Source organism: Lates calcarifer, linkage group LG16_LG22 (assembly GCF_001640805.2).
Source record: "Lates calcarifer isolate ASB-BC8 linkage group LG16_LG22, TLL_Latcal_v3, whole genome shotgun sequence".
NCBI classification, from domain to species: Eukaryota; Metazoa; Chordata; class Actinopteri; family Centropomidae; genus Lates; species Lates calcarifer.
This window is the reverse complement of record NC_066848.1, coordinates 11,040,527-11,055,924: the sequence shown is the minus strand read 5'-3', so window position 1 is coordinate 11,055,924 and position 15,398 is coordinate 11,040,527. Positions and strand designations below refer to the sequence as shown.

The window sequence follows — 15,398 nt, the reverse complement described above, 5'->3', positions numbered from 1 at the left end:
AACATAGCCTTTGCATTGTCAACCTTAGACCGCATTTGCCCCAGATAACTAGTCCCCATGTGCTAGACTATTCTCTTTGACTTTGCAATTGAAATCCTGAGAAGATTATGCCAAAGCTAAAAGAGGCAAACTCCACGGTGGGATTTCAATTGTCAATTCCTGTTGGATTTTATAGCATTATGACATATAGTACACCATCTGTTATGCTTCCTGCGACTAGGTCTACATCTACACAAGTGGAGCCTATTGATGTGAACATCATTACAGCTAAGAGCTGTGGTTTACAATGGACAGCAATATTCAATCACCTGTATTTTACTTGTACACGCTCTTTAATGCAGATGCATGACTGAGCACAGGGGTCTCGGTGTTACAAAGCACAGGGGTAAATTAGGGAAGGTGCAGAAAAGTAACCACTCCTAACTTTAGCTAAACAGACTTCCTGAAGCGCTAGATAATCTGGGGCTTCTATGTACACCGCCTAACCAAATGTCGACATCTGTGAGGGTGTGCATAAAGAAAAGCTCCTCAGAGAAACGGGGGGATAATAATCTTAGTTCCCCTCACCTTCAGCTTGCCCATAGGGGTTTAAAAGGGAGATGAAGAAGTCCTATGTAAACATGCCAAGTCAAATTTTCACTTGAAATGTGACATGGAGGCAAAGGGCAACCTTGGTGCATCACTAATGTGGTTCCACACATGAGCTTTTTTTTCAGTGCCCCTGGATGTAAACAATTGATGTATTCAGTCCATGGTTTGAGCACTGACTCACTATGCACACTTAGTATGTTTGAACATCTTTTTATCCATGACTGTATGTTTAGTGCATAGGTGAGGAGCCCAGAGAAGTCAAACACAAAGCTTGTACACAATCAGAATCTCTGTACTCGATAGCTTCCATGAAAGTGAGTTTTGCTCTCCTGAGAAACATACAAAGTTTGAGCATCTGTTCCATCATGTAGTCTTTGTTGAGAAATTAAATATTGAACTGATCTAGTGTACCATGAATGTTTCACTCACATAGTGATTAGACAGACTGGAGAGGCAAGACATCGCAGCACTTTACACTCTACTTTAATATACTGTATTTGTTGTTCTTGTCTTTAAGTGTTTTATACACCAGATTACATTGTTGTTGTGGAAAATGGTTTCTAATGTTGCCTCAATTAGACTTAACATGCATGTGTAACTCTAGTACACATACTGACACACGAGCAGATTTATACGCAGGTTATGTATACGTGTGCACAAACAGAATCACTCACACTGTACACAATAAGCATTATGAGTGCAGTCCAGCTGATAGTGCACATCGATATAATTGGAAAAAAAACTGAAATTAGAGTTTTGGTTTTATGATTCAATTATCAATTATTATATTTTTACACTTTTATGGTGTTGTAGTGATTTAAATTGGTCGTGTTGTTTGCAGCTAAAATGCATCCCAGGCTAAAAGATGGCTCTCCTCTTTCTTCATCATCCTTTGCGCCAAATCAACAATTGTCTCAAGGGAGAGCCCTTAATGATGTTTTTTTTTTTTTTTGACATTAACATTTCAGATTAGATGAGCAGACCAAGGTAACATGCGAGCAAGAGAAGGAAACGGTATCATCACAGAGATCATAAAATGGTGTCGTGAGTAGTCTTTTGTCCGGGACCATAGGAGAGTTCTGTTGCTAAAGGGAAGGACAAAAGCAGAAGGCGCCACGGGTATAAGGTTCCCCTGAGCAACAATGCTGAAAGTTTCAACTTGCAGCACATGGGTGTAACTTTAACTGGAATACTGTGGATCAAAGACTCACAAACAAAGTGGGTGGAAATGCTGGAGGAGTGTCTGTGCTCAAGTGAAGGACAGGTTCACTAGAGAGAAAGCGGGAGAGACCATTTATGAAACACAGACAAGGCAATCAAGGCTAATTACTGAGACTGTGTTTTGTGAACTCAAAGGGCAGCGTGATTCAATTAACGAAATTGATGTGTATTATAATTTTTGCTCATTTTGAAAAATTACCTTTACGAGAACTGTGGCGAAACAAGCTTATCGGATATAAACCAAAATCAGAATTAAATTAAATCTAACAACGAGATTTGAAATTTGTCAATGCTCTGTGCACACAGAGGATACACAGTAGATTTTGTGTGGCATCTCAAACATTCATTCCACACTCCTGTCTCTGCCTGTCATCTTTTCAGAGGGTGAGAGAATTATTCAGTTCTGCTTCTTTAAATAAGAAACACAGCCTTGAAATTTGTGAGAGGCTTAAGGCAACTCATCAGGTTAGATCAGTACAATGTGGATGTGTAACCTTTACACCACAGTTGAACCTGCACATACAAGTGTTATGAAAGGTCCCTGTGGCACTCTGCTCTTCTGACATGGATTTGAAGACTTGCCACTTTATTAGCTGCTAAGCCCCCAATACTTGTTCTATATAGTGGAGGCCTATGTTATGAGCTGGGATCTCATTGTCTTGCGTTATTAGAGGAAGAGTCTGCAGCACTCTCTTGTCCCCCCGAGAGAATAGCCTGACTGTTTGAAGGGAAGCTACAAGTGCAATTTAACCCATCTTATTTACAATATGATCTGTTACAAGGACATCATTGCTGCAAGGATTCACATCTAATATATCCCCTCAATGTGGTTCTTTTCTGTTTTTCATTGATTCGGGAGAGTATATTTTGTGTGATGTTCACTTGAGCCTATGAAAAAAATTCTCTGAATCTGTCAAGTTAGAGTTTTCATGGAGATAAACTGAAAACTTTGCTGATCCACGCTACTCCCATTCAGTATTTCCCATATATATTAATATATTTTACTTGAAACTATGGCAGTCAAAACAACTGCTTTCTGATTAAAGGTCAAAACAGTTAATTAATAAATGTAAGTGCATATGGAGTTCTTCATGATACCATCAACATCAGCTCGGGGAAAACAAGCTGTTTGTGATCATCCCTTGTGTCAGCAGCACACACTTATCCTCCAAAATGGAAATGATCTATTGGCATTGAATAATAAGTGCCATAGTGCCATCTAGTGCACAAATTTGCACACTGAAGAATGACAGTCTCTCTATGTAAAATATACACTACACACTGGACCTTACATATGAAGGTATAGAGCCTTGCTGAAGAGGCGCAGCTGATGAAGAAATAATAAGAAAGTAAAGGACTGTGTAGTGTTTACACTCATTGCTCGCATGCTTCAGTGTGAGGTTTAACTACACTGAATGACCGCACTGAAAATTTCCACTCATGGGGGAAATAAACAAGGAGACAAAGGTTTTGTCTTCCAAGCCAGGTCTCTGACAACCCTGAGTTGTGGAAAGCCGCGAGGATAATCTCCTTCAGACAATGAGACAACGTTGAAGGCTGCGCATGCAAATTATACTCTGCCATCTAAATTACAAAGACATACACAGACCTCAAGTCATCAGGCCTCATATCTCACTCTTTTGGGCCTCCTGGCTGTTAATTTGCCAGAGGATGCTATAGAAACAACAGAATAGAAATAATAAGAAAAAACACATGAGCCAAAACAAGAGTCTTGAATAATTGATTGTGTTTGTCTTTGCTGTTTGTGTATGTGTGTGTGTAAGAGAGAGAGAGAGTTAAGACTGAGGGTCTGGACACAGCTTATGCCCCTGAGCAGAGCAGACACATCCACTGGCCAATGGTTTGTGTTAAAAACTGTCTGATGGACCGAATGCGGGGGGAAGGGTATGTTTGTGTGTGTGTGTGTGAGTGTGTGTGTGTGTGTGTGTGTGCTGGGTGCAAATGCAACTGTATGGGTATTTATATGTGTGCCTCTGTGTGTAAATTCAAATAGATTAGGTGAGTAGCTGTGTTTGATTTTGTTAACAGAAACTCAAACATGATGAGATCATGTTCAAATCAGGGTTGTTTTTTTGTATTCAGTTACATGAGAATAAAATGAAGGAAAGATTTCCCGGATAACAAATGTTTGTTGTTAAACGGCTCAGGAATAGGTGTGTTGTAAGATGTTAAAAAGTCAATATACCTTCATTTTGTCTGTGCTGGTAATGAGCCATATTTTCTGGGGGAAATGGCTGCTTCTCCGGAGGCACCGTGTCTACTGAATGTGGCCCTGATCCTGGATAAAACAGAAGGCTCACCAATCAATCTCTTCAGGTTGCCCACAGCCAGAGAAAGCAGCTGCACCACATGTTTGCCTTGCGCGATAGCGACAAGTTAACATACGGGCAGCACAGTAACCATCCACAAGCAGCCTCTAGCTGTCTTATAATGAATTCCCACAGGGATGGGGAACTATCAGAGTCAGTGGTGTTACTGGAGGCTCGGAATAAAGTCAACACCTCTCCTTATACCTGATGAAGCTACGGCACGGCAGCACACACACTCTCTCTTTCACACACGCAGTCACAGCCACAACACAGAGCTCATAAAAATGTGAAAAATCTGATGTACACAACAATTAGGCTGTACTGTTTATTAAATGACAAATTAGGCTCAAGTCAATTGTTTCTCCCTCACACTGTAATGGTGAATACAGAGTTTCCCTTGCTTTTAATAGTGCACTATTAGCCGAGGTTTCAATTTTATTCATGCTACAGAATAATATTTTGTAGATAATTGTTTTAGAATGTGAGTAAAATTTAAAAATCAGCTGTAAAAATAAAAAGTATTTTATACTTACTGTATCCAATGAATAATGTCTACACTGCTTCATCAGTGGGCCACACATTTTGTTCCATTTAGTTAGAGGTTGAAGCTATCAGCGTAAAGCCCACTGTAAAACCCATTTGGTGTGGTGTATAACTGCACAGGGCTCCTCATGTGGAAGTCAAGGATGTTTTAGAGGTTCAAGTGGTTCTTAAAATAATGATGGTTTTACAAAACACCAGTGAACCATCTATTTTTGATTCAAGGGTAACATCCCCACCTCTTTTAACTACAAATGGGATCAATACACAAGCAGGTGTGAAATGCTAATTGAGGTTTTCTCTGTTTAAAGTCACTATTCGACCATATCTTAGTGAACACCTGTAAAATGTATGATTTACAGAAGTTAAAATGCCCTGTGAGCTCATATAATGCCACATTTTTGTGTTGTATTTCCATGCATTCTCTTTCATTTCTATGAACAGTCTCACACAAGCTAACTTGTATCCACTGCTACAGGCACAAGTTGGTCCACCTTTATATATATCTGTAGATATAGATATAGTACTCCTAACCTCCAGGCCTCTGCTCTGCTTCTCCCCAAGGGACGCTGTGTGAGTGATGAGGGGGATGTGGAGCTCGGGAGATACCGGGGAGAAGGTTTTGGTGAGATTTGGTCCAGGTCTTTCAGGGTACATCCCTATTTATTCGCTTGCCACCTCCAGGACAATCTGCAGATGCAGAAAACAAACAAATAAAAGCACAATGGGCAAAATACCATCAACATGTAGTAGTTAATTCCAGAGCTAATAATCACAGCTACTAAAAGTCAGTGCAGGTGGTTACCTAGCTTAAAAGATACATATGACCTGTAACATTTTGTTAGATATAAGGATTATTTGTCAATGAGCACTTTTAGCAGCTGTGCAAACACAGGACCTCATTTTATTTTTCATTGAAATTAATAGCCTGTTCCTATCAACCGGTGCACTTAAAATAACATACAGTGTCTCTGGTTATTCCATTTCATCCACTGAATTGTGCCCTATATATTACATATTCTCACACTTCATCAGATTTTTTTTTTTTTTTTTTTTTTGGAATGTGACTTTTTTTATTGCACAATCAGCCCCTATGGGTTATATCCATCTCCTCCCATTTCCTGACAACTCCCACCCTTCAGAGAGTGCTGTTTACAGAAAAATAAGCATAAAAGTATAAAAGCAGCTACCACAGCTCTAGCATCTATTTTTGTATGTATATTTTGCACCATGATTTTGAGCATATCCTCACAAAAATAAGACATGTGCATGGCATACTTTTTGACAGGTTGTGAGCAGAACATTTGAAAAGTTTGTTCCCTTATGTAATATCCACTATTTGAAGAAAATAATACAAAATGATTGATAGTACACAAGTGGCTGGCTGACAGACTGAGGGCTCCGTATTTTAGAAAATAATAAATGTTGTAAACAAAAATGATCAACATTAGATAGATAGATAGATAGATAGATAGATAGATAGATAGATAGATGACTTATAGTGAGATTACTTATTTTATATATATCCCATTTCTATGGCTGGCCTACAGGCTATAGGTTAATATGCTATATGCAAAGCTATAAGAGAAATGGCATCTTCAGTGGATTATTCTTTATTCTTACAGGTCAAAATTCTAACTCTGAAACTAAATTGTTGTATTTTAACTTTTTAACACTACCTGTGTGTGTTTGTAGCGGAATCTATTAATCCAGTTTTACAGACAAAATCACAAGGGTTGGGAAAAAAAATACAAAAGGCCTCTGGCAGTTCTGTGAAATAAGATCTGAATAGGACATACATAAGTGTCTATATTCAGTTTATTACCCTCAGAGGTGCAACACAGTGCATTACCCAAGAAAAACTAAGTGGGTTTTTCTTCATTTTCCCCACTAGATGTCACCCACTGACCATACAATACAAAGCTGGGGTTCTTATAAGGGGTCATACTTTTTTTTTTTTTTTTTTTTTTTTTTTGAGTTAGAACACACTTTATATCTAACAGCAACTACAACCAGTTAATCAGTGGGAAAAAAAGTTTTATCGTGAATAATTTAATTAGAAGTTTATGTCTGCAAGAACTTTATCAGTAACTGATATTATCCAAATCGCATTCTTAGCACATACATGGCTTATCAACACAAGACTAGAAAAAAATCTAGTGCACAACTGTTTTATTTATTAATTTGATCTTGTGCTCTTCAGCTTTTATCAAAAATACCAACCCCCTGTGTAACCCCATGTGTAAGTGTTCTATGTCCCACCCACCCATCACAGGGCAGCTGAATGAACAGGCTTAAACAGGCTCGATAGGCAGTTCTTTATATGTGGTGTTACAGAAATAAAGTCGAAAGCATTGAAAATACAGACTGGATGCAGATTTAATAAAATGATGCTCGGGAGGATGGAGGGAGCCAGGATGTGGCATGTGTGCATGACGTCATTTCTCCATGTACTGTGCGCCATTTTGGAAGAAAAAAAAAATCACGGATAATTTCCGTGGTCTTGACAGATCCGGACCCGAGTCTTCACACTGATTGTGGATGCTATCTGTTCCCCCGAGCAAGCCGTATTGGTTGATTAGGTATTGGAAGCGGTGTACAGCAAGAGCTGCTAAATGAAGCAATGGCGGGTAAGCTACTTTTGAAGGGAGGAAGAAGGATCCACCTCACTTGGAGTGTGTGATGGCCTGAATCTGCAAGTTAGCTAACCAGCGTTAGCGCTGGCGAGCTAAGGTGCTAGTTGTCAAACTGTGTCACTGTCAGGTCGTTTTATTGCCACATGAAATACGAATCAGACGCAAACTAACGCTGTGCTCTTTTGTGTTTTGCTTTTTCGTTTTTTACAGGAGTTGCAGGAGGAAATGATTTTCAGTGGTGTTTCTCTCAAGTGAAAGGAGCGATAGATGAGGATGTTGCGGAAGGTATGTGGCTAACGTTAGCTCGGCGGCTAGGCTACAACGGTGGACAGCTAGCTAGATGGTCTGATGATGATGATGATGCTCTGTGGGCTTTACATGAGATGCACGATAGTTAGGCGGCCGCACGGGTTTTAATACAAGGCAGCTGTTGTGATTGGTGTGAGTCTGTTTGTGGATCAGTTGCACAAACGCCCTTTCTCTTGTAAATAAGTGTATGCCGCTAGCTAGCTGATTGCTAGGTGGCGGCTAAGCTATTAAAAGGGGAGCGACCGTGTCCATGACGTCAATGTGCTGCGTCCATAAATTGTCAGAGTGACATCATGCGTGTTTTCATTCATTCATACATGAATGGGTGTACGTGTTGTGCGTGAATGGCCGTACGCATGGTAAGAAAAATGTCATTTGCACCGGCGGCGTGGCTCTAACTCTCATCAGAGCTGTCAATGAAGGAAGCTGCGCTGTGAAGTCTGAACCAGTCTGATGTGTGTCCGTTTTCAGCTGACATAATCTCAACAGTCGAGTTCAACTATTCTGGAGAATTGCTTGCAACTGGAGATAAAGGAGGCAGAGTAGTGATATTTCAACATGAACAGGAGGTAAGCTTCAATAGGAGTAGCAGACAGTTTTGTTTCTTAGCAGTGTGAGCTCAGAAGTTGTGTGGCAGTGATTAATGTATACATCTTGTGACTTACGTTTACAATGCTCTCTTTCAGTCAAAGAATCGTCCACACCTGCGCGGGGAGTACAACGTCTATAGCACTTTTCAGAGTCACGAGCCAGAATTTGACTATTTGAAAAGTTTAGAAATCGAGGAAAAAATAAATAAAATAAGATGGCTACCCCAACAAAATGCTGCTCACTTTCTACTTTCGACAAATGGTAAGAATTTACTTTTTATATATTTTGATTATTATTACCTGATGTTTGAAGTTGAAAGTGTGTCTTAACTTGATCCCTGTCAGATAATTGTCCTTCCCCTTTAAATTTGACAACTTTCTTGTCTGCTTTTGTCAGATAAAACTATCAAATTGTGGAAAATAAGTGAAAGAGATAAACGAGCAGAAGGTTACAACCTGAAAGATGAAGATGGACGACTCAGAGACCCCTTTAGAATCACCTCTTTACGGGTATGTAACCTCTTTCAAATTTGAACATGGCTTTTTATGGTTTGTATAAACACTTATCTAAAAGGTGCATGTCATACGTTTCAGGTACCAGTACTGATGCCAATGGATCTCATGGTAGAAGCAAGCCCACGGAGGATCTTTGCAAATGCGCACACCTATCACATTAATTCCATTTCTGTAAATAGTGATCATGAAACGTACCTCTCCGCAGATGACCTAAGAATAAATCTATGGCACTTGGAAATCACAGACAGAAGTTTTAGTATCCTTTTTTCTTCATCAGAAAGCAGACATTAGATACAGTATGTGGCTTATTGGTCAATAATCTCTGCACTGTGTCATAATGAAACATAAGAATGCTAGTTCCTTAACAGTGTGTTCCCAGATATTGTAGACATCAAGCCTGCCAACATGGAGGAACTGACAGAAGTAATCACAGCTGCTGAGTGCCATCCACACCAATGCAATGTATTTGTGTACAGCAGTAGCAAAGGCACCATCCGCCTGTGTGACATGCGAGCAGCGGCGCTCTGCGATAGGCACTCAAAGTGTAAGTACCTCCACTGTAATGCTGCAGTGTTTAGTCAACTAATTAGTGGATTTTGGAATTAATTAATAGAGTGATTAGTTAGAAGTAATTTATGAAGAATTAGTAGAGATGTAGCAGTAAATCTAATTTTTTGATTTCCTGCTATTCTAACAAAGTCCAGAATTATTAGGAATATTAAAAATATCAATTGGAATTAGAATCAGATTTTTTTTTTTTTCTCCCAAGTCTTCGAGGAGCCTGAGGATCCAAGCAGCCGATCCTTTTTCTCTGAGATCATCTCCTCCATCTCCGACGTGAAGTTCAGTCACAGCGGACGCTATATGATGACACGTGACTACCTCTCCGTCAAAGTCTGGGACCTCAACATGGAGAACAGGCCAGTGGAGACATATCAGGTGCATAAACATACTTTCTAGTGGCTGCAGATGTGCGAGAACAAAATAAGCACTGCTGTGTTTTAAAAAATGATCTCTCTGACTCAAGCGACAACTTAAATTCAGCCTGTAATGTTACATACATCTTAATGAAAAGCACTGAACTGTCATTCTATGATCAAGGCTTTAAATAGTGTAATTTCTACTGTCAGTATTTTCCTCAAAGAATATAACAGTAAGCCTGTTGTTCTGCTGTAAATACAAAAGGATATGATCCATTCAGTGAACAGCATGCAAGCTCCTTGTGACTCACAAAACCAGAAACCTCACAGGTGTGTCTGTAGAAGTAGAGTAGAAGTCGTCATTCAGGTCATGCAAAAACATGGGGTAAATGTGCTATACACAGGCCCAGTATTGTGTAAGCTGGATGAGCGCTATTATGCTTAAATTCTATCCGTACAGATGAAGTGAAAATTTAAGTCAAGTTATTTGTTTTGTTTCAGGTCCATGAATACCTTCGCAGTAAACTCTGCTCCTTGTATGAAAATGACTGCATCTTCGACAAGTTTGAGTGCTGCTGGAATGGCAGTGACAGGTAAGTGTCCTTGCTCTTGAGTGGGATAGTATTTCACTTGCTATTACTTTTCTACATTTTATAATACATAACCCAGTGTACCTAGGTTGTGTATTCAAAGTGTCAATTACTGATGACATTTTTGGTTTTATAGCAAGTCCAGAGACAAACAATTTGATTTTCCTTTTTCCGTCAGTGCCATCATGACCGGCTCCTACAACAACTTCTTCCGAATGTTTGACCGCAACACCAGGCGGGACATCACACTGGAGGCGTCCCGGGAGAGCAGCAAACCACGGGCCACGCTCAAACCCCGCAAAGTGTCCACTGGTGGCAAGAGGAAGAAGGATGAGATCAGCGTGGACAGCCTGGACTTCAACAAGAAGATCCTCCACACTGCCTGGCACCCCAAAGATAACGTGATAGCTGTGGCAGCCACCAACAACTTGTACATTTTCCAGGACAAAATCAACTAGAAGATTTGGGGCTCCAGAGGATAGGGCTTTTACCGTACCTGTGTAGTTAAGCCTACTACTTGTCTATCTGTATAAGAAGAAACAGCCTCGTTGTCCTCCTGGTGAAGAATTCGAAAGCACGTGTCTACTTTTTTTGCCACAGGAGGTTGATCCATAGGCCTGTTTTATTTTGAGTCTGAGCTTAGGTTGTTTTTGCCTTTGGCACCAGGGCAATCAACATGCCCCCCTGACCCAGAAAGCCCAATTCGGGTCTAATTGACGGAATGGCACTCCCTAGAGGTCAAACTCTTGAACGTTGGTGTTTGTGTTGACATTTTAAGCCTTCATTTCATGATTTAACAACAGAACTCTTGGAAGCCCTTAAAGTGACGTCTTGTCAAAGTTGTAACATCATTTCAAAGATTTTGGGCCCTCTGAAGCACGGATTAATGGCCAATAAGCCTAACTGTAACATTCCCCCCATTGGCCATGTATTCAGGCCAAACTACTGGTGGAAGAGGCCATGAATTTGGAAAGTGGACTCGTTTCTTTTCTTCCCCTCCCTCCTCTTACTTTACCCCAGTCAATACGGTGACATAATTTCACTGACTGTATCTACTCAAGTACACCTTGTCATCCACATAATAAAAGAAACTAAAACTACAGATGTGTTTTTAAATTTAGAAGTATGTATTAAAACATGTTTATTGCTTTGCATGTTTTTATGTTGTAGAGAGGTGGAAAAATGTTCAGTCACACCACTGTCTTTTGAGCAGATCTCAAGCAAAACGTGTTATGGAAATAACTATTCGGGGCTACCAGTTTCAGAACCACTGTTGGAGACGACCGATAATGTGTTTGTGTCAAGAGATTAATTTCTAGTTTTTGACCATGTTTTAGGATGCAGGCTGGAAACTACATGGCACAAGATGGGGCCCAGGATAAAGGGAATCTGCAGCCTTAATACCTACTTCTATCAGTGACAGCTACAAGTTTTATGTCCCCAAACGTTTTACAAACCTCATGTGCATTATTTGTAAATCCTATTTTATAGAGTTATGTCCTCATACACTGCTGCTATATGTGGCTGTCTATGAAAACACATAAAGGAGGAAAATTGCACACCATACAGTTTATGTGATAGAGTGCCTCCGAATCATGTAATAAGTAGGAAATTCAGACAGGCCTCATACATGTGCCCTTATTCATTTATTAGGGATGTCACCCAAATTTGAACCGCGTATTGCAAATGTGGATCTTATCTCCGTAGTTGTGAATGCAGAAATGAAAGTTGACTACACAAAACATATACTGATAACATTAAAACAAACACATAATAATGCATTGTCTTTGTCCATTGATTCCTAACATGGTGGCAATGTATTCACTTGTTTATTATTTTGACCAAAGTTCAATAAAATTTTAATTGTGTTCATCTGCATGTGGTCCTCTCCTTTGCCAGTCAGCTCCATGTTCCTACGTACTAACTTGTACAAAATCCATCAGGGCATATACATGTGTTTCCAGCTTTTATTTTGTGATTCAGATGAACAAAAAATGGACCACATTTGTGCATGATAAAGCTAATATTTGATTTTCTCATAATCAATTTATAATTGCACAGATTGGGCAATTAGTAATGAATGCCATCTCTTAAACACTAAGCTAATGATCCCTTCGACAAAAAATGTATTTTTATTTTCAAAAAAATTTCCTTTATCCACAGCTGATTAAAAAAAATCAACTGACTGTATATTGTTTAAAATCACAAAAGACTTCTCATTGCAACAAAAAAGGAGGCAGTGACTTACAATATATATCAGTTCCCTAGTGTGCAGATTTAAGGAGCAGGAAGCAGCAAAACAGTCATCTCCAGGACAGGGACTACAGCAAGGAGCAGAGGGATTGATCATTGTTGTGTTCAGGGCTAGACACTGTGAAGCAACAATGACTGATCCTCCACTCTCCATGCTGTTGTGGGCAACATGAGGCTCTCAGTCAAACTGGACCATGTCAAATGGCCACGATTCCCTTGATCTTCAAAAAGGTCCCATTTTAAGGCATGCCAAGATGGTCACATTGAGGTGACAAGGTGTCACAACACACCACCGTTCTACTTAGTAGGTATTGTGTGAGGTGAGCCGCTTCCCAATATATATCCTAAAAGGAAAGAGACAATTACGTGAAGTCTCCAGCAATACGCATATTACCAAAAATACAGTGAAGCAGCAACTTGATGCCTCTAATTAATCGCCAAAAAATCTCTCTACATTAAATGGCCAGTCAATCATTTGATAGTGATAAATTCCAAGCACTAAACCTCCACTACATTATTCATGAAATGTTGGTGCAGTTACAGGTTTGTTTGCATCAGTGATCTATCTAAACAGTAGGAAAACATGTCTGTATTTTCATATATATTTCACTTAAATGAAGTAAAAAAAAAATTGGGGCATTGACAGGTTCCTTCTGCAATTGTGCAAAAGTGTTTTTAGTGTTTAAGCTACTGTAATACTGCCAGAGTTAGCGAATAAATGATGTTGCTTACCCTAGGCCAACAGCAAGTATGTGAGAAATGATTAACGAGGGAAGGAAAAGCTTCAGAAAGTCAGCAGAGAGAATGCCTCCCTTCTTCATGACACTGGTGTTCCTAATGCTGAGAGAGGTTGAGCGCTTAGGGTACTTCAGCAGGAACTCCCTACAGAGGAGCACATTAATTTTTCATTGTTTTGAATACATTAAAATCAATGAGTGCCAGTTTAATGTCATACTGACACACCTATGCTCACGCAGACATCTTTTAAATTATATGAATAACAATTATAACTCATGGCGTATACTTAAGATAAAACTTAAGATAGCACTACAGGGTTTGACAATTTCCTCAACAATTCCTGTAACTACTACCATTGCTAGTGCTTACTTGTACATTCAGACTGTATTCACATGGTCAATAACTTGTTTTACAATTCTATAATGGCATATTTTTGTCATAAATCTTGGAACAGGTACTCCACTGAAATTACTAATCATCATACCAAATACTAAGAGTGACCAAATTAGTGAGGGCAACATACTTTGGTGGATTGTTCTCAGGTCGACTAGACCAGTCCCAGATCCAGTCAGCATTTTTCTTCATCAGGTTCTCTACTTCCCGTCTTCTTTCTTGGAAGTCTTCATCTGACTGAAAACACACCCATCGCAGAGCTTTAAAAACAACATTATGCTGTAAAATATAAAATTGTCTATTTATTAAGACAACGTAATTAGACTTTGGTAAACAGATTGATAAACAGACTTTTTATTTAATATAGGTCAGGGTGGAACCCCTGACCTATATTAAACAATATCAAATGTACCTGTGAGCTGTTTCCCTCTGAGCCTCTCCACAGAAGAAGGGGTGTCTGTGCCCTGAGTGGGCTGACAGGAGGAAGACAGTGACACAATAGGCAAACTCTGACACATTTGGACAATCTTGACAATCTGTATTACACAATGCTTAAGAAAGACAAATGCAGTACTTCCTCTTTTCCCACAAACCTGTTGCACTGAGAGCTTCCTCTGGAGCTATTTCTGCCCGACTCGTGCTGTGCGTCTAGCAGCATTTTCTCCACGTCACCCTCCTGGATGGACGTGGGGATTTGCTCCTGGCTGCCGTGGTGGCTGGTACTTTGAGAGCCATTCCCGCTGAAATGCAGCTCAACCCAGGAACCTTAAATCAAGTATAGTAGTATTTACAGGTGAAACCTGATGGGTGTGCAGTGCGGTATCACTGGCCTACATAGGCTGGGACTGCCACGCAGGCTATGGGTTCAGTAGGACAATAAACACGTAGAGACTGTCCTTGCGCCGAAGGCATTTTGCTTTTGTAGCATAGCAAATAAGCCTCATTAACTAACTAGGACGATGAGTTGTCCTCTTACATTTGTTCTCTCCATGTCTTGTGGAACGATTAAATTTGTAGCTACGTTTAGCTTCATCTTGCTTGTTAACTATATATCTCAAATACTCTGCTCAGGACTGATTAAGGCGATTTAATGTTAGTTACCTCGTGGATTTAATTAGCACTAGCATCAACACTGGTGAGCTACAACCTGTTTAACGTTTATACCTTACCTTGTAAACTCTCGTCAGAAGGAATGTCCTTTTGGAGCGACATTGTACTGATGTTATATCGCAGGTCCGCACGTTTACACAGCGTTAAAGGGCCGAAATCTGAGCGAAATGGTGGCGAAATCTGTGTAAGCAGCTGGAGCACCAACTACCACAATAACAATGACGCAACGTTCTGTTTATCTAAAATGTGATTGGCTGTGAAAGGAGGGCACGCAGAGCAGGTTGTGTCTGGCACTCGAAAGAGCCCAAGCACCCGTACACACTTCCTCAACAGCTGAAATAAACAAGACAGCCAAGTCGCATATTACCGTTGTCATAGCATTATAATAACAACCAACACAGGCACTCAGCTCATGTCAGCTTATTTTACCTTTTGGTCGAACCCTAGTTATTACAGCAGTTCCACACACCTGTCTGCAGATGGCAGTCACAGTTCATAACTCCCCCTTCTGTGTTTGTTGCTCCAGGTTATAGGGTAGGGTACATACTGTACAATATGCCATGTGATTTGGGTCACAATATCTCAGTCGTTGATAAACTATATAGCTACACACAATGCAATTATTTGGCCTAAAAATGTCAAAAAGATTTAATTCAACATT

General features: G+C 39.9%; 2 protein-coding genes across 2 annotated transcripts; one reads left to right on the top strand and one right to left on the bottom strand.

Annotated features, from left to right (window-relative positions):
* Positions 1–7,127: 7,127 nt before the first annotated feature.
* ppp2r2d (protein phosphatase 2, regulatory subunit B, delta) lies at positions 7,128–12,115 on the top strand. The gene is made up of 10 exons (XM_018696885.2): positions 7,128–7,312; positions 7,529–7,603; positions 8,099–8,196; positions 8,314–8,479; positions 8,615–8,727; positions 8,812–8,989; positions 9,113–9,277; positions 9,503–9,672; positions 10,155–10,246; positions 10,422–12,115. The coding sequence occupies exons 1-10, from the start codon at positions 7,306–7,308 to the stop codon at positions 10,699–10,701; spliced, it is 1,344 nt and encodes a 447-aa protein (XP_018552401.1). The 5' UTR covers positions 7,128–7,305; the 3' UTR covers positions 10,702–12,115.
* Positions 12,116–12,196: 81 nt separating this feature from the next.
* bnip4 (BCL2 interacting protein 4) lies at positions 12,197–14,965 on the bottom strand. The gene is made up of 6 exons (XM_018696886.2): positions 14,797–14,965; positions 14,221–14,392; positions 14,040–14,100; positions 13,758–13,864; positions 13,229–13,378; positions 12,197–12,840 (listed from the first exon to the last, which is right to left on the bottom strand). The coding sequence occupies exons 1-6, from the start codon at positions 14,837–14,839 to the stop codon at positions 12,798–12,800; spliced, it is 576 nt and encodes a 191-aa protein (XP_018552402.1). The 5' UTR covers positions 14,840–14,965; the 3' UTR covers positions 12,197–12,797.
* Between the last annotated feature and the right edge of the window lie 433 nt (positions 14,966–15,398).